This window comes from Polypterus senegalus, chromosome 14 (assembly GCF_016835505.1).
Source record: "Polypterus senegalus isolate Bchr_013 chromosome 14, ASM1683550v1, whole genome shotgun sequence".
In the NCBI taxonomy this organism is placed as follows: Eukaryota; Metazoa; Chordata; class Cladistia; order Polypteriformes; family Polypteridae; genus Polypterus; species Polypterus senegalus.
The window spans coordinates 28149395-28169588 of record NC_053167.1 but is presented as its reverse complement, the minus strand read 5'-3'; the positions used below and the strand labels follow the sequence as shown (position 1 = coordinate 28169588).

Sequence of the window (20194 nt, the reverse complement as noted above, 5' to 3'; positions counted from 1 at the left end):
AAAAGCAATAACAAGTCTGGTGTCTTCTTTTAACTGGTGACTCCCCTGCTTCTCCCTGTCCAGGCTTCGCAACAGGGGAGCCACTCTACCTGCAGCTGACCTTCTCTCCACTACTGATCTGGTGGCGTCCCAATCCCTGGCTTCGGTTCCGCTCCCTCCAGACCGAGACTGGTTACCCTGACGACCAGGACGCTCACGCCAGGGAGTTTACTGCCCAAGCCTCCCGACTCCCGCAGCCTTCTCGGCCTTACGCGGCCAGCCATCCTTTTTCCCGTCACTTCCGCTCATCAAAACATGCTCAGCGAGAGCGACCACTAACTACGGCCCTTGGGTGTTGGCCAAACACCCCGCTAGGGCTCACTGTCCAGCTGCCTGTGAGCCTACTCGCTTGCTCGCTCTCCTGCGCCGACTTGTGCGCACATTTCCTGCAACCTCCGTCCTTTCTTTTTTCTTTCCATTTTGGCCTCTCCGCCAACCGACTCGCGCTTCTTTTATACAGCGAGGGGCCATAGCAGCTGCAGCACATTAGCCACGGGAACAATCACGGATGGGAGCAGTTTCTCACCTGTGCATTAGGTGAGAAACGCCCACACCGCAGATCACCTCGTGGCTTGCTATGGCCACTACACCCCCTCACTAAGCCACCGCGAGTGCAGTGATTATTTATTAAAAAAAACAGCCTTTTCTCAGCGAGCTGTGGACCCATAACACCACAGACTGCTTCTGGTGTCACCGTAAAGTTGGTCAGGAGCATTTATGGGTCACGTGAAAATCAGTATTGTCCTCCCTGACAGCAGCCTCTGACAGGAACTCTGACAGGGTTGCACTTCTGCACTGTAATTACCATGCAACCCTGTGGGTGTCCTGATTGGGATCAGCCTCAAGAAACACTGCCACCTTCTTTTTGGAGTTAACTGTTCTTGGAATCCATGTTGAGCCAGTCCATCTATTATAGAGTGATCCCAGCCAGGATGAAGATTATAGTGCATTCCAGCTGGATTGTGTCTCCATTCTAGTGGTCCTTCCATTAAGTCATCCAATCCTGGTTATAGATTATGTGTGTCCTTTCTCTTGGGCATTTACAATATATGCTATATGCAGTATATGGTATACAGTATACAATTTATACTATATTATATACACACAGTTTATCCAAAAGACTTTTTCAAATGCTCAAACATTTAGAATGTGATTTGGTTTATTCAGTTAATAGCACATGAAGAATATATCCGTTGATGATAATGAAATCATGGTCTAATTTGATATTGTGTCACTGTATACCATGATTCTTATTCATCTAGCCACAACCGAAGCTGGCCGCAGAGTACATTATGCTTTTAACATCACTTTGCCATAAAGTTTGCTTCCACTTTAATGGGATGTATTACAGACTGGAAGAAGTCATGCCAATGGGATCTCTGTTGTCAGGACTCCTTGCCGAACTGGTTATGCAGCGATTCAAAAGCCTGGCTCTAACTCTTTCCAAACCTAAACTTTGGATAAGATGATACATTCGTCTTAAGAACGACCAGCTGAATGAGTTCCACAATCATATCAACTCAGAATTCCCTGCAATTCAGTTCACTATGGAAAGAGAAATGAACATATGCATTAACTTCCTGGACATTTCCATTGAAAGAGGTAACAGTGCCACATTGGTTACAGTGATTAGCATAAAGAATGTTATACAAACTAAATATTACACTTTGGTTGCAATCACCCACTATCACAGAAACAGAGCTGTGTTAAAGCATTGTTTAAAAGCATATGCACCTGCTTGTACAAAAAAAATACAAACAAAAAAGAAAGAAAAAGGTTCTGTTTCATCTTTTCACATCAAATGGCTACCCCAAGACAAACTGTGCTTACATTGGAGACGCCCTAGACTTCAGCAAACAATTGACACCAACCCGATCTCCCTTTCTACCATATACTGTATTCCTTATCTCTGTGGCGTATTTGAAACAACAGCACACATCCTGTCTAGATCAGGCAGTAAAGCAGCCCATAAACCGGCAAACACTCTCCGAGCAGTTATTGTTAATGCCAAAAGCAAGAAATCTGCAGCAGAGATGTGAATCACAGTGTACAGTATACCATACAGTGCATGCTCAGTTGTATACGTGGGGCAAGTGTCTAAAACACTTGTAGCATGTATACAAGAACATCACAATGCTGTCAGAAAACCAATGGTCTCTGATATGTGAACATACTAATTTAACCAGGCACATGTTTAACACCGACACAGTGCAAGCAAGATTCAGGGCAAATACTAAGAGTGCTAGAGAGCTGCCTGAATCGTGGCTATCAAATGAAAATGCCGTTAACAGACATTTGAACATAAACCAGTCATTTGCAGGCTTAAGAAGGACATCCAAATAATAAAGACTTTAAGACCTACACCCTCTGACCCCACTTCTGTAATCCATCCACCTCCCCTTTCGTCATTTGCTATATATTGCCTTTGATTATTGTATGTCTAATCTTTTCCTCTGATGATGACACATGGTAGGTGTCAAAAGCTCAGGAATAAAAGAGCATAAGATACATGATTAACTTTCTTCTTTTGTGGATTTCTTGCTATAATTATTTGCAGTATGTATATGCCATTCCTGATCATAGTAGAAGCAAACTCCAAACATAATCTTGTAAAGGCACCACTATTGCCTTCAACCTTGATGTATCTTACTGTTTTCTTTTAGCCATAATGCAGTAACTCCTGTGTAACACACTTCTTGCTCATGGGTTTTTGTTTTTAATACTTATTGATTTTTACAGTATTTTACTGTAGGTGGTGTATTGGATAGTACTGATGCCAGATGTATATAGTGCCCTTAATTTAGGTCCTCTGCTTGGCTGTATTCTGTGTGGAGTTTGCATGTTCTCCTCAATTTCATCTCACATTCCTGATAATACACAGGTTAGCTTAACTGGGAATTATGTATTATGGCTGTGATAGTCTGGGGACTCATGGCGATTATAATGAATTGAGCAAGTTTAGGAATTTATACACATTTTATTGCAGACATATTTGGATTTATCTTAGTCTGGTTAACCTAGCAGTTTGTCTTTTTGATTTCTTTCACATTTTTGACTTTGTTTTCCGTCTATGCAGTTGTATTGAAATGACATTAGTTTTCAGATCCTGTATAGCAGAGGAGCTGTATATAATGAAATGACAATAAATTGTTTTGACTCTGTACTCTAACTATAAATGCAAGACATTACATCTGTTATTAGACAGAAATATGCATGTTGCCTATGATATTAACTTTGAACATACATTCAAATTCAATAGTGCATTCTCAATTAATTAATATGACTCTCGTTGATCTGTCTTTCTTCATTGTATATCCATTTGTATTTGTGTTTTCTTTTCTTTTTTTTTTTTTAAATCTCTTAGGACTCATACATTATATCTCCTTAACAGTTTTAAGGTGCTTAGAGGGAGTACTGTGTCCTCTGCTCTTGAGTAAACTGAAGCAGTATTTCACTTAGCATCAAACACAGCAGAACTGTCTTCCAACTCATACTTAGCAAACAAATTCTGGTCTGGTCACTGTCCTGTCTCTAGGTACCTATGATCAGTGAATGGAATTAGTTAAAAAAATGTAATCTATTTTATGACTTATTTTGAAATATTGACATACAGTATGTGATTATTGTAACACCAGATAAGGAAGGTTTTTATATAATGAGATGCTGGTTTTGCTTTATTTTTTGGAGAGGCTAATTTTATTCCTTTAGTCCATGGAAAGTTATTTTTCATGTATTTTTAAGTGACAAAGATAACACAAAGCTTTCTCTTTTAAGTTAGAGTTGCTGGACAGTTCTAGGTCATTCATGGGTATTTGTTACCAAAATCAAAAGGGAGATTATGATAAAATTGAGAATTAGAAATTAAAAATGCAGGTCCATTCAATATTTTAGATTACTTTTCTAAGATATAGTCTGTATTTAAGTATTTTTTTATTTGGAGCTTAAATCCTAGCATATTCTGGTTCACAAAAAGACCTCATCAGGCAATGATAACCTTTTCCAGGTTATATTCACTAGTGGCACAATGCTGAGTTCTCAAATTGTGTCATCAAAGTGTAACAAACAATACAATGTTAACGTAACTAAAAAGTTAAATCCATAAGAAATTAAACAAATGGTATTCCTTCACACATATTGATAATAATTAAGCTTGATCATGGTACACAGTCAGGTTCATAAGTAGTTGGACAATGACACAATTTTCACAATTTTGGTTCTGTACACCGCCATAATTATTTGAAACAAAACAATCAAGATGTGATTGAAGTATAGACATTCAGCTTTAATTCAAAGGGTTTAACAAAAATATTGTATGAGCTGTTTAGAAAAGCCCCTACTTTTAGGGGCTCAAAAGTGTCTGGGTAATCTATCTATCCATCCATCCATTTTCCAACTCGTTGAATCCGAACACAGGGTCACGGGGGGGTCTGCTGGAGCCAATCCCAGCCAACACAGGGCGCAAGGCAGGGCGCCAACCCACCGCAGGACACGTCCAGGCAAACTACAGTAACATGATTATAAATATAAGGATCATTTTCAATATTTTTTGAAAATGTTTTACAGTCAATGACTGCCTGAAGTCTGGAACCCATGGCCATCTACAAGTGCTAGGTTTTCCACCCTGCTGTTGCTTTGCCAAGGCTTTGCTGTAGCTGTCTTCAGTTGCTGCTTGTTTATTGGAATTTCTGCCATCAAATTTGTCTTCAGCAAGTGAAATGCATGTCCAATTGGGTTGAGGTCAATTGATTGACTTAGCCATTGAAGAATATTCCACTTCATTGCTTTGAAAAGCACTTGGTTTGCTTTCACAGTATATTTTGGCTTATTGTTATCTGTAAAGTGAAGTGTCATCCTATCAGTTTTGTAGCATTTGTCTGAATTTGAGAAGATAATATAATCCTATACACTTATGAATTCATCGTGGCACTTCTGCAAGAAGTCATAATCAAAACACTAGTGACCCACTTCCATTCGCAGCCTTGCATGTTCATACCATAAAACTGCCTCCACTGTACTTCTCAGATTATGTGGTATTCATCAGACCATGAGCGCTTTCTTCTTTTCTCTATACTTTGCTCTTTCCAACTTTATGGTATATATTGATCTTGGTTTCCTTTGTTCAAAGAAAATTGTTCCAGAACTGGACAGGGTGTTAAAAAATGTTTTTGGCAAAGTCTAATCTGTCCTTCCTATGCTTGAGGTTCACCAATGTTTTGTACCATGTGCTAAACCTTCTGTGTTTACTTTCATGAAGTCTTCTCTTGGGTATAGACCTTGGCAATTATAGGTGTTGTTCATTTGGCTAAATGTTGTGAAGAGGTTCTTCTTCACCAAGGACATAATTCTGCAGTCATCCGGCATAGTTATCTCCTGTGGTTTTCCAGACCTTCTGGTGTTGTGGAGTTTACCAAAATGTTCTTTCTTTTTAAGTATATAACAAATGGTTGATTTGACCATTCCTCGTGTTTCTGCTATCTGTCTAAAGGGTTTGTTTTGTTTTGTCAACCTAATGATGGCCTATTTATACTTGTATGGACAGCTCTTTGGACTTTCCATTAAGAGTTCACAATGGTGGCTTCCAAATGCAAATTCCACACTTGGAGTCAATTCTAGACCTTTTACCTGATTAATAGTTAATGAAATAATGAAGGAACTGCTTCCACCTGGCTATGGAACAGTTTGTTCGTCATGGAAATGGTGGGGCTATGCAGAAAAATAGCTGTCATTCCTTAATGGCTCATACAATATTTTTGGTAAACCCCTTAAATTAATACTTTTAAGTCTATATTTCAATCACAGAATCATTGCTTAATTTCAAATTCTTTGTGGTTCGTACAGATCCAAAATTATGAAAATGGTCACTGGCCAAATATTTATGGACCAGACTGTATGACCCTGATGCTGAAAATTGTTTTAAAACTTGGAACAGTCAGTGTTCTGCATCAAGTGCAAGTAGCTTCAAATATGAACCTAATATATTAATATTGTTATGTTTAAACATAGTAATTTGAAATGTGATACTCTGCCAGTAATTGGTGATAGCTATTTTATTTTTTGTATTTTTTTTTTTTACATGTTGATCTGGTTTGAAAATGCTAAAAAGTGGTGGATAGAAGGAGGAGCTCAGAAAAATGCAATTTTATTGCACCTTGCTGAGGTCTTTTTTGATATTATTATGGTAAGCTTTTTACTACCATAGTACTGAATACAGTTTTAACATATACTGTGTGTAGCTACATTTTCACAAAATTACCAAAGTTCTACAGCTTTTGTTTGCTTCATGACATTCTAGCAATAGTGTTACATGTTGAAATGGTTCCACAGACCAAATATCTTTGTGTTTAAAAGCTTTAGTAAAAGTTCAAAGTAAAACAGTTCACACAAAAATAGAGAAGAAATAGATATTGCAAAGTAAAGAAAAGTTCTATTATAGTTTATATGTTGTTTTGTTTCTTTAAGTTTGCTTACACAGTTGAACCAATTCTAAACAGTCAGAAAACTGTATGCCTATCCCATTCACAAACGGCAAATAGGTCTATCAGTCCATTCTAGCAATGAGACTAATTCCAAACACATACTGTATTAGTGATAGCAAGAAAGTTCTCTCTCATATTAACTTACGAGGGTAAGAGGCTATACCATAATCTGTAACTATGAAAGAAAATTGTATTCTGTTCTATTTAAGCAAACACTAGTATAAGTTTAGCTTAAAGCTTTATCCGTCTAAGATTTGTTGTTACACTGTGCATTCCTACACATACACATGGATGAATTTGGAATCACTAGGAAACCTAATGTGTATGGTTTTGGGAATGTGGATGGGGAAACTCACATGGACATTCTCTGAGGTGTAAGAATCAAACTCTTGTTGCTAGATGTAAGGTGTGGCAGCACTGCAGCACCACTCTCCATCAAGATCTGCCAAGATTATGTTGTGCAATAATAATGGGTCTTAAGCCTAACTTCATGTGGTGAGTGATGATGTTATACAATACCTTTCCTAATTAGAAGTATGTTCCAGTTCTTTAGTTAGAGCAATTAAACACGTTTCTTTCATCTTCAAATGTATATCATTCTATCCAGAGGCCTTATGGAGTTAAAATGATTTGTGACTTTATTGTATGTTTATGTGGTTTATGGTCAGATAGTGGTCTATGATGGTGCAATATTTAGTTTAAAAACAGTGCACTATTTTACAAATATATATATAATCTCATAATCTCTTGCCTAAGTGTTGTTGATGTCCATCCCCTCCACATACATACTAATACCACTTAACTACTAAACAATCTTTAACAGTAAAATAATTATAATCAAGGATGTAAGCAATGGTTATGAATGGTTATTAGTTTGGGGAAAAAACAGTTATTAAAGTGGTATAGATCACATAAAGGACTGAATGGTTTTGTTCTGCCATTATATTTGCTTCTTAAATAGATTGAAGTGCAGGTTGTTTCTCACTTGCGTAGTCGTGATTACTGACAAAACATGGCAGTTTGTTCTTCTTTTTCACGGTTTTAAAATACCAAATTTTACACATACATATGTGTCAGCAGTCCAAAAACTACTCCATATAATCAAACCTTCATGTTGCATTCAATATGTACTGCGGCATGTTGGATAGCATTACCCTTCTCTCCACAGGCATATTTAATAAACACGTTAACAAATTGTCTTGATCATATATAATAAAGTCTCTGTAATTCAGTCTACTGTGAAGTGTTGAACATTCTCTTTAATTGCTTTTAGCAGAAGTTAAAAAAATCAGTGCTGCTTCTGCAGGTTTTGTTCTGATTATGTAAAAAATTATGCATAATAGCATGTCCCAGAAATGATTTATTATATTAAACATGAGTGTGTGGCACTGCCTATTTATTTATTGGCGGACTTTTCAAAGTTGAATTGAAAATGTGCCCTTTTTTTTTTCTATATAGAAAACAATTATACAAAAGAAAAACTATGTTCTAATTATGCAACTGTCACGTTGGTGTTGGTAGTATGCACCTGAAAGCAGAATCAGTAATACAGCATCCCTGGTAATAACCACTATTTCCCCTGCACCATGTATAAAGTTTACTAAAAGTGATGTAGTTATTTTTTTTTTGTTTTAGACAAACACAGTAAGCAGTGAATGGTTTTATTTTTATGTTTTAAACAATAGGTTGAGAAAAATAAATATTACATTAACCTGTTATTATTTTTTTATAGCTCATTTCTTTTTTGTCTCCCCTGTACACTTAACTTTTCTAATTGGGAGAATTGTGATTCACCCTAATTTTATTTCTAGTGACTTTGTTACTTGAATATCTGTTGCTTCTTAAATAAGTGTTTGAAAAAAAGTTTAGCTCATTTGATGAAGTCCTGACAACGAACCTTTACAAACGTGCAATTTGTTTCAGTTCATAAAACAATGTTGTAGATTTATTACATAAATGATAGGCATCCCCTCAGCCAATTTGTTTTGCATGTAATAATTATATTAATATACTGTATAAAGAAAGCCAATGAATAACAATTTGAATTTCATTCAATTAAATTAACATAAAATCTGCTATTCTTTTAATTACATAATCTAAAATGAAGCAAGCAACAGTAGAAATTACTTAAATTAATACAGAATTTTTGGGAAGTGTGTAGCAGTTTCTTTTATTGTACACTAGTTGCATGACATTGTCATTTTGTCTTTTTTAGGTGTAACTGGATTATTTAGGACACAGAGTTGTACTTTTTGTGCTTAGTTGTTTATATTTAGAAAAACATTCCTAGCAGCAACAAGTAACCTGAAATATTTTCCTTGTTTCTATTATCAATGTGTAAATCAAATTAACTTATCTAAGCAGCTGGACTTGGGTAATGTCTTAGAGGAGTACAGTAATCCCTCGATATATCGCGCTTCGACTTTCGTGGCTTCACTCTATCGTGGATTTTAAATGTAAGCATATCTAAATATATATCACGGATTTTTCGCTGGTTTGCGGATTTCGGCGGACAATTGGTCTTTTAATTTATGGTTCATGCTTCCTCAGTTTGTTTGCCCAGTTGATTTCATACAAGGGACGCGATTGGCGGATGGCTTAGAAGCTACCCAATCAGAGCATGTATTACATATTAACTAAAACTCCTCAATGATATGCTTCCCGCTCGGTGCTTGATTGTTTGCTTTTCTCCCTCTCTCACCCTCTCTGACATTCTTTGCGCCTGACGGAGGGGGTATGAGCAGAGGGGCTGTTTGCCTAGAGGATATGGACGCTCCTCTACAAAATGCCGCTTTATCGCGGTGCTTCGGCATACTTAAAAGCACGTATTGATTTTTTGATTGTTTGCTTTTCTTAGCGAGCGATCTCTCTCTCTCTGACATTCTCTGCTCCTGACAGCGCTCCTTTGAAGAGACGATATGTTTGCATTCTTTTAATTGTGAGAAAGAACTGCCATCTCTGTCTTGTCATGGAGCACAGTTTAAACTGTTGACAAAAGGGTGTTATTTCATGTCTAGAGGGCTCTAATAATGTTAACAGTGTGGGAGAGTTTATAAGGGCTTAAAATATATAAAAATAACCATACAAACATATGGTTTCTACTTCGCGGAACTTCACCTATCCTGGGGTTGTAGGGTCTGGAACGCAACCCCCGTGATCGAGGAGGGATTACTGTACCTTGAAAAATAACTATATATATATATATATATATATATATATATATATATATATATATATATATATATATATATATATATATATATATTCACTAAGGCAAGACAACCATGGAAATCACGCCGGAAGGGGCGTGTATTCACTGAGCCACCGACAAGTAAGACACCTATGGTGCATTCAGAAGCCACCGCCAAGTAAACTCCTGGCACCTCCGAAGCCCACGTTGACTGTTCATAGAGGCATGTTTCTCACGGAGGTGAATCGCCATATGCAGCGTGTAAAACGGTTTGCGAGGGGTATCCCATGGGATCCTTAAAACAATCCTTTACAACTGAGGTGAAAACACAATGAAGTAAGCAATCTTTAAAAACCGAGTTTTCAGTTACGACGCTGTGTGTTGGTTTGTTCCGTGCATTGTTACAATGTTGCTTTTCTTGCTGATTTATTACATTACAGATTTTTCAAATGTTAATTTTCTCCCTGTGCTTAAAAATCATTAAAAAACCGGCCTGATTATGCGGCATATGGTATGCCGTGGGCTGGCTAGTTATTATTATTATATTATTATTATTATTATTATTATTATTATGCTAAGAATATCCCATTCATATAATATTCATGGGCTATTCATATAAGTTAAGATGGCAAGCACCAAGCTTTGAGACTCACCCTCATTTATGTGGGTAAGACTGAAACTTACATTTGACTGTTTGGCCTTTACAGAGCAATATCTGATTTCTGATTAATTGTTGCTGTTTATGGTCACCTGGTAGGATTTCCTCTATGATACTTTGTCAAGGGAACTATTGTTTTTTACCAGTGTTGACTCTTTAGCAGTGTTTAGCTTTTTCAAACCTGCCTAATATTGTCATAATTATGGAGAACCAGAGCCTAACCTGAAATACCATACACATGAAGTAGCCCTGTATGGGGTGGAGGTACAGTACAGGCTGCATTTTTTTTTCTCTCTCTTTCTCCTTCTCCTCCTCTGTCATTGTCTCTCTTTCATTCTCTCTCTCTCTCGAACACATACCAACAATCTTTAGAAAAAAAATATTTTCACACTAACATTACATGAGTGAAAAAAACAATATAAGATTAACTTAATATCCACCACTACTCCAACATATCTGCTTTTTATAAGTAATCAGTTGTTATTGGGCCATCTTGTGTGGATTATGAATCTGACGGTCCCCTTCCGAGAATGGCAGGAGAAAATACTGGCTAGCCAAATTAACCCTCTAGTACTTTCTGAAAAACTAAAATTTTAATAACTTCTTTAACACAGAGTGGTGTATGCTGTAGCCATGTTTGAAAATTATGTTGTAGTGTTAATATAAAGTATTCAATGTTCAGCATGAAATGTAATTAAAATTGAACTTAACTGCTGTCAAATCCTCATATTACAGATGGTATATGAAAACAATAATGAAGGTATGTACTTGAGATATATCTGCTTTTGTTCTTTTATTACTTTACTTTATTTTCCCCACATTGTTTGATGTTATAATTTAAAATTAACATCTCTTAGACATCATACTACAACAACTAGTTTTTTGTTTTGGTGCCCATGCCATGAAAATTAAAATTTGTGTTAAGTGTATGATGAATTAGTTATTTATACTGCATAAAACAAAATACAATTCTGAAATGTGCCTTGGAATATAAAGATAAGAACATCTTTTGTATTTTCATAGGGAAAAAACAGATCATTAAAGTCTTTCTGCATCGAACAGGACTGCTAATTGCAGAGCAAGATATACACATATCCATACAGAAGGAGGTAACATATTGCAGAGGACGTGCAATATTTATTTCATGGTATTTATAAATGCTGTAACCTGCTTCTTTGTTTTTTGGTTAATGGTAGGCCATACAGAGGCTAAACATGATTCTGGATAAAATTTCAAAAGAAAACAAAAAGGATTTGTTTTCATCTGCAGAGATTTTGAATGTTATGTAAGTAACTCAAAATGTGCAGTATCACTCATCACTAATTATTAAAATAGTGTTATACAGTACAATACAGTGTTATACATGATTCAAAAAGCAAAAGCCCACAACTAACTAAAAACTACAAAATGAAAAATGAAATAAAAAATATTTAAAGTTTTTATTGTTTCATTCTATTCATGCTTTTGGGCTAATCAACTGATTACAGGTGGACACTGTTTTGTAAGTTTAATGTAGTTTACTTATTAGTTGTCATACATCTTGAGTAGCAGTCAATGTAATACATGAAGCACAGTTTTACTATCTGTGACAGAGCACACTTATAAACCAAACTGCTATTAACTTTACCAGTCATGCTAAATATATACACACACTGATAGATGCTGTGATCTATAAATGCATACACAATAAAGAATGTCTGAAAGATGACCAATTAATATGATAATTTTATGATAACAATACCAGGAAAGAATACTATGAGATTAAAAAATGCAGTTGAGTTTTTCTCAACAGTCATGTTTTTTATATATTTTTTTATTTTAAAGATGTTTCAAACTTGTATTACCAGAAAACTACAGAAAAGTTCATTGGATGGGTTTTCCTGTTCTCTGCAATAATAAACCTACTCTATGCCAAAATGCAAATGTAATTTTCCACTAAGCCTGAAAATAAGGCTTTCAGCTGTGCTGCTGTAGCTGTTGTAGAATATGCGATTCCTGTGTTACCCTTGTTCAAATTCTGTTATTTTCTTACTTGCCAAAGGCTTTATATACTTTTAATGTGCACTTTCATGCTGGTAGGATTCTATCAAGTGAGTTGTGTGTACAGACGGTATATGTGCTCTCCCTATCTCATTCACTTTGCAGTATTAAAAATGAAATGAATAGCTGACCAATCCATGTAATAAGGATTTAATGCTTTGCATAAAGCAGTAACACACAGTTTGGCATATTGTTTATAATGAAGATGTAACACAGAAGTGATAAAAAGGCAAAAATAAGTTATGTGAGGCTTCATTCTGCATCTGAGTGTCACATAACCACCACTATATGGTCCAGGGCTGATTATATCACACAGGGCAGATTTCACATGGTTGATGCCACATTAAACAGAACATATTTCTTTGTTGTAGTCCTTTTGCGTGCTTTACAGATGACAGTGTTGTTCACAGCACATTCTTTTTAGTTTTGTTTTTGTTTCTATTATCCAGCTTTCATTTTTTCTAGTTGTTAGACTTTTTTTTTTTTTAATTTATTTTCATTTAAGTATAACGAAACAATTTTTTTTTTGTTAACAATGGATAGTGCGATCAGTGCAGAATCACAAAACAGAAGAAGGAGAACCTTTTATTGAGAGAGTCTCACCGCCATTTTATTCAGAATTAAGTTAAAGTCACAGAAAACATTTGGTAAATGCTGAACAGCACGTTTAATTTTTGAAAAAGGCTGAGAAAAGTCCTTTGTCACCCAAATTCCCGCTAACCTCTGCAAATGCACAGATCAGCAAGATCACCAAGACTCCACTACATACTGTAAGCACCTACACTATCTCTTTTCACACTATTGCATCAATCTTACTGAAAATTCTCAGTTACAAATGTTGTGTGACTGTTATTTGTTTTGTCTGGTGCATGTTGTTTTCTAACATTTTTTTTTTATTTTGGTGCAGTTTCATATTGAATTTTATTTATATACTGCTAAATTGCTAATGTTTAATGCCATTGCTGTCTATTTTTTTCTACTGTGTCATTGTTCCATGTACTGTGCTATTGCTGCGTTAAAATTTATTTGTCTCCTAGTAATCTATACTAATAAAAGGCAAAGTCCTCACTGACTTACTGACTCATCACTAATTCTCCAACTTCCCGTGTAGGTAGAAGGCTAAAATTTGGCAGGCTCATTCCTTACAACTTACTTACAAAAGTTAGGCAGGTTTAATTTCAAAATTCTACGCGTAACGGTCATAACTGGAACCTACTTATGTACATATATACGGCCATAGCTTGCAGCTCGGTCGCCATGTGAGGTGGAGTTGCGTTCCTCATCGTCACGCCTCCCACGTAATTGAGTGCCTGCCCATATAAGGCCATTCATCAGCAGCAATCCAATAGACACGCTGTGGCTAAATATTTGCGGGTGAAGGACTGTGCTTATGCAAATGAAGATGAGATGGTCAGGGATAGACTAGTGTTTGGCACAAACTTGCCGAAAGTGCGAGAGAAACTTTTTTACGTTCATAGACACGCTGCCACTAAATATTCACAGGCAAATACTCAACTTAATGCCGGGAATGCCTGTTGAACATCTTAGACTCATGAGTACCAATTTGGGTAGTGGTCACTTCGATGAATGAAACCTGTTATCTTTACAACGGTTGACAACGAAGATAAGATGGTCAGGGATAGACTAGACAAACATGGAATGTAACTTGAAACAACAACACATCCTCCAAATACGAACCTGATTGAAACAAATAATGATAATCAAATCCTTGATGACAGCAACACTCATAACAGTCACAAAACAATTACATTGACAGTCATGTTAAGTTATTTTTAAAATGTTTCCTTTTCTTTTTCATAACTTCTTTAACACACTACTTCTCTGCTGCGAAGCGTGGGTATTTTGCTAGTTCAATATAAAATGTAACTAATAAGGAAGTATTGTAAAATATAGAAATATGCAAAAAATTGTACTGTACAGTTAAAATCTATTAGTGGTCTTCTGTTTAAAAAAGAAAAAAAAGTATCTTCATTTGTCCAATTATATCTGTTTATATAGTTCAGGAATATGGGAGGTTGAGTATTTTAGATGCATTGACATTAGCTATGGAAAATACATTTATAGTTGAGTTTCAATTACAAGAGAAAGTTTCAGTAAATTAAGAATACAGTGGCATTAACTTAGAAGAGAGGGAATTTGTAATAATGTATTTGTATACATTAATTAGAACATGGATGGCTGGATGAGAAAATGATTAATTCAGTGACTGCTTTATATTGAAGTAGTACTCTATTATAGTGGATAGTGTTGCATCATTAGTCTGGATTTGAATCATGAACTGGTCACTGCCGTTCTGGAGTTTGCACATTCACTAATAGTCTACACACTATTTTGTATTGTCTAAGTGCACCAGTTTTTTCTGCCACATTGTAAAATTGAACATTCGGTTGATTAACAACTCCAAAACGGGTCCAGCATTAATGACTGTTGAATCATTCAAGGGTGGAATTTTGAATTGGAATAAGTGGGTTCACATTAAGAACACTAACTTTTTTTTTTTTTCTTGATTTCTTTAAGGGGATGCTTAGGGAAACAAATAACTGTCATTGGGGGTAAGTAAGGGCAATAGATCTTCTGTTTATACTACTGAATCATCCTTACTATGCAAAGTATGACTGATATGTTTGCTCTGTAAAATAAACACTACCATGTCTGAACAGTAGCCCACTCAATGAATTGCTGCTGTATTTTTAAGATTATGACTTACAAGTCTCCATAACGGAAGCATTGTGCCGAATGGCTACATCTAAGCAGAGGCAGAAATTAGCAGATCAGTGTTTCAGCATGGAGTGTGCTGCCAAAGCATTCAAAAGGATTAAAGACTCCACATTTGAAACAGTAAATTTTTCTAATGTAATTTTAAAACTGTAAGATTAATAACACTAGTTTTGTATTTCACTCATTTTAATTTACATTGCTTTTAATTCAGGATTGTCGAGTATTTCTTAATCTGATAAATGATCTGCAAGGAAACGAGAGAAGGTATTTCTGAAGATTTTCTTAGTATTATTGCTATTATTCATAATATGTCTTTAGATTTGCTAAGTATAGTATTTTGTTTTTTATTTTTCAATATTCAAACCATTAAAATGCGTACTCTTTTTTTTTTAAATAAATAATGTAAACTAAATCTTGTTTTTTGTAAATTGATTATTTTCAGTGTGTGCACATATCCCTGCATGGAAGTGTTGCTGGATAAGATAGAGGTTAGTGAGTTTGATACATTATATTGCAAAAATAAAGGATTAAAAAAATTCTGACATCCAGGAGAACTGCACTTTTGATAGTATGACATTGTGGCAGCTAGAAGTTTTTATATGTTAAATATATAATCAGTATATACATTTCTGTCATAAGTTTTTCATTCTTCAACACATAAAAATACTCCTTTATATTGTTTTACAGTGACTTTGACCATGTCCATATAATTTTGGTCAAAAATTCACCTTATTTCTTTACGCTTTTTAAATCACATGCCATAAGCTGCAACTTTGCCTTTGCTCAAGAAAAGGAAAGGATGAGTGTAGTTGAGGGCTTTTTAAAAATATTTTTATTAATTTTAATTAGAAACATAACATTCCATACAGTCAAGAGAAATTTAATAAATTAAAGCAAAATTCAACCCCACCCAAGAGATAGAGAGAGAAAGGGGCCAGCAACTGTAGCCACTCTATAAAAGGAGCAAGACAAGAAAGGTATCCTTTTCTCTGTAATGGAAGCTTATTCTAAAATGTTATTGTTTGGATCCTGTCATATTTTAAAGAAGTTTTGAACAGATCCTCTAAATGAGAATCTATAGAACATTAGTTACCCACTGACTTAGGAGTGGTGGGGTGGGATTCTTCCAGTTGAGCAAGATATGTCTACGTGCTAGTAGTGTAGTAAAGGAAATTAGTTTGTCTGTCCTTCTTCACTTTAAGCCCATCTGAGAGTACAGTGATCCCTCGCTGTATCGTGCTTCGACTTTTGCGGCTTCACTCCATCGTTGATTTTATATGTAAGCATATCTAAATATATATCACAGATTTTTTGCTGGTTCACGGATTTCTGCGGACAGTGGGTCTTTTAATTTATAATACATGCTTCCTCAGTTGGTTTGCCCAGTTGATTTCATACAAGGGACGCTATTGGAGGATGGCTGAGAAACTACCCAATCAGAGCACGTATTACGTATTAAATAAAACTCCTCAATGATATACAATATGCTTCCTGTGCGGTGTTTTGCATACTTAAAAGCTGTAACAGCACATATTGATTTTTGATTGTTTGCTTTTCTCTGTCTCTCTCACTGTCTCTGACATTCTCTGCTCCTGACAGAGAGGGTGTGAGCAGAGGGGCTGTTCGCACACTGGCCTAGAGGATATAGACGCTCCTCTTAAAAAATGCTGAAAGACTACCTTCACATTGCTCCCTTTCCTTGCAGCTGCTTTGCCGGGGCGGTGCTTCGCATACTTAAAAGCACCTATTGATTTTTGATTGTTTGCTTTTTTCTCTCTCTCTCTCTTTCTCTGACATTCTCAGCTTTTGACGCGCACTCCTTTGAAGAGGAATATATGTTCGCATTCTTTTAATTGTGAGACGGAACTGTCATCTCTGCCTTGTCATGGAGCACAGTTTAAACTTTTGAAAAATAGACAAATGTTTGTTTGCAGTGTTTTAAAGTCCCTGTCTCTACAACCTCCTGTGTTTCTGTGCAAATCTGTGACCCAAGCGTGACAATATAAAAATAACAATAGAAGCATATGGTTTTTACTTCGCGGATTTTCACCTTTGGCGGGGGGTTCTAGAACGCAAACCCCACGATCAAGGAGGGATTACTGTACACCAAATACAGCTGTTAATGGATTAAGAGTTATTGTGACACCAAGGCTGTCTGATAGGCATGCAAAGATTTTTGTTCAAAATGTTAACTTGGTGCATGCCCAGAACTTGTGGCCCAATGAGGCTAGAGCTAGATTGCAACGTTCACCGGTTGAATTTTGCCCTGTAAACATTTTGGACAATAAATGCGTTCGATAAAAGATTTTAAGTTGAATGACTGAATTCTTTGCACATGTAGACCTAAGATGTAAGATATGAAGAGGTAAGGGAAGTGACGGCGAAGGTTGTAGGGATGAGAACGGCGACCATATGCATGCTTGGCACGGCCGGCCTGCTGGTCTCTGCCGAGAGTTGATTCTACAATAAAAATTAAAAGAGGCATAACCTTGGAGGTCAATCATCTCCCTGAAAGCGGATAGTAGATGTCACGTAGTATATGTGTACCAAATTTCAGGTCAAAAGGTTTGCGAGCTGCATGTGATTTAAAATCCTGGACAGACAAACGGACAGCCACGGTAGCATATTATATATAAGGATTAAGCAGTTCTTTGTATAAATGGCTGAAAAGAAAAGAGCTTCACTCAATCACTGGATATATTTGAATGTTTCTATAACAATGTAAGGCATGCAGTTTTTTTCCTTACTTTCAAAGTAGGTTTGGTTTGTGACCACACGGCCTGTAACAGAATGAGTGAAGCAAATGTGTTTATGAAACAGAATACTATCATTTACTGATAAACACAAATGTTATAAAAATATAACTGCTTCAGTATTGACGTTAAAGATGGAACGCATGTTTGATTAAAGTTTTTCTAGATTACCTTGATTTTTATAAGCTTTTTTGTTTAGTGTCACCTCACAATCCACTTTCCCTTCCACAAATGCACACCTATGGGTGAGAAAGGGCTAAACTGCTTTGTGGTGACTAGTGAAGGCTATACTTGTACCTGGTACTGTCAGGAGCTTATAACATAGTAACAGTCATACGTGAAAAAGCAGATTCTTACCTGGCTATTTAATTGCAGCTTAGAGATAATATTTATCTTGACACAGATACGCATTTTTAAAATACTATGCCTTTTAATTTCAAATGGCTGTGTGGACTCTTTTGTTGTGGCTTCAGGTTCAAGTGATATACTTTTGCTTGCAATGGAAAACTTTTTGTTTTCCAAGTGGTTCTTGATGTGAGTTTGTGGTGTAGCATTGTTCTCCTTAGTTCCCATATATATTCTTTTTTTTATTAATAGTTTTAGTATAGTTTTTAGTTTTAGTTAACTATAATAACCTTGGTAACATCCCCTCTTCTTTTAACAACAGTATGTAGATGTCTGGGAACTGAGAAGAATATTTGCTGAACTTTTGTTAGAGGAATGTTGTCCCATTCTTGTCTGATATAGGATTCCATCTTCTCAACTGTCCTGGGTCGTCTTTGTCATTTTTTGTTTCATGATGCGCCACATGTTTTCAATTGGTGAAAGGTCTAGACTGCAGGCATGTCAGTTCAGTTCTTCTACTACGAATCCATTATGTTGTAATAGATGCATTATATAGTTTAGCATTGTCCTGCTGAAATATGCAAGGTCTTTCCTGAAAAAGAGGTTGGCTGGATGGGAACGTATGTTGGTGTAAAGCCTGTACCTTTCAGCATTGATGGTGCCTTTCCACATGTGGAACCTGCCAATTCCATAGGCACTAATGCACCCCCATACCATCAGAGATACAGAGTTTTGAACTGAGCGCTGATAGTAAGCAGGACGGTCCCTCTACCGTATAGTCTGCAGGACACAGTGTCCATGTTTTCCAAAAAGAATTTCAAATTTCAGTTTGTCTGACCACAGAACAGTTTTCCACTTTACCATAGTCAATTTCAAATGAGCTGTGGCCTAGAAGAAGATGGCAGCATTTCTGAATCATGTTTACTTATGGCTTTGCATGACAGAGCTCACAGACTATGATTTCAGGAAGTGTTCCTCTGCCCATGCTGTGAATTCCATGAGAGAATCGTGCCTTTTTTTCATGCAATCCTGCCTGAGGGCCTAAAGATCTCGGGCATCCAGTATTTTTGGCCTGTCTCTTGCGAACAGAGAATTCTCCAGATTCTCTGAATCTTTTGTTGATATTATATACTGGAGATGATGAGATATTCAGTCTTTTTCAATTTTACGTTGAGGAATAATATTCTGAAATTATTCCATAATTTGAAGATGCATTTTATTTACAGATTATTGAAGCTCTGCCCATCCTTTTGTGTGACTCTGCCTCTCTAAGATGCTCTTTTTATACCTAGTCATCTTACTGACCATTTGCCAATTATCCTAATTAGTTGCAAAATGCTCCTCCACCTGTTTCTTTTTAGTACCACTTACTTTTCCAGCCTTTTGTTGTCCCCTCCCAACTTTTTTGAGACATGTTTCTGCCATCAAATTCAAAATGAGCTAATATTTTTCATGAAATAGTAAATGTCTCACATTTAATATTTGATATATTTTTTTCACAACAGAACATAAAAAAAAACATGGGTTTATGAAATTTGCAAATCATTTCAATCTGCTTTTATTTACAATTTACACAGTGTCCTGACTTTGTTGTAATATGTCTTTAAGAATTATAATGGTATTGTTCATCTACCCTCCTGAAAGTAAAAATTGTCATACTACTTTCCCAGCCTCATTCAAATGCCAGATGACATTTTAAAGTTGTTATTAATACAAAATGAAAATTTCACAAAGGTTTGGCTCTTAAAATGGCATTCTTGTTCTATGTACTGGATTAAAACTCTGCTGGTAAATTTATTATCACAGTAACATTATTGCTGTTCATCTGCAGTCTTCTTTTTCTGTGCGTTAGCTAATAAACAAAAATACAGCACAGTTTTCACTGTTCTTGATACTGATGCATTCACAATCTACATCAGTGTGCAATGAAATTTTAGAAGTTGATTACAATGAG

General features: G+C 36.0%; 1 protein-coding gene across 1 annotated transcript in view; it reads left to right on the top strand.

Moving 5' to 3' along the window:
- Positions 1-11098: 11098 nt before the first annotated feature.
- Positions 11099-20194, top strand: part of LOC120514305 (synaptonemal complex protein 2-like) — a 26888-nt gene continuing 17792 nt past the window's right edge. Inside the window, exons 1-7 of the mRNA XM_039734631.1 lie at positions 11099-11123; positions 11387-11472; positions 11560-11648; positions 14942-14976; positions 15120-15262; positions 15354-15406; positions 15830-15947. Coding sequence (XP_039590565.1) covers positions 11099-11123; positions 11387-11472; positions 11560-11648; positions 14942-14976; positions 15120-15262; positions 15354-15406; positions 15830-15947 — 549 coding nt within the window. The remainder of the gene's footprint in view (positions 11124-11386; positions 11473-11559; positions 11649-14941; positions 14977-15119; positions 15263-15353; positions 15407-15829; positions 15948-20194) is intronic.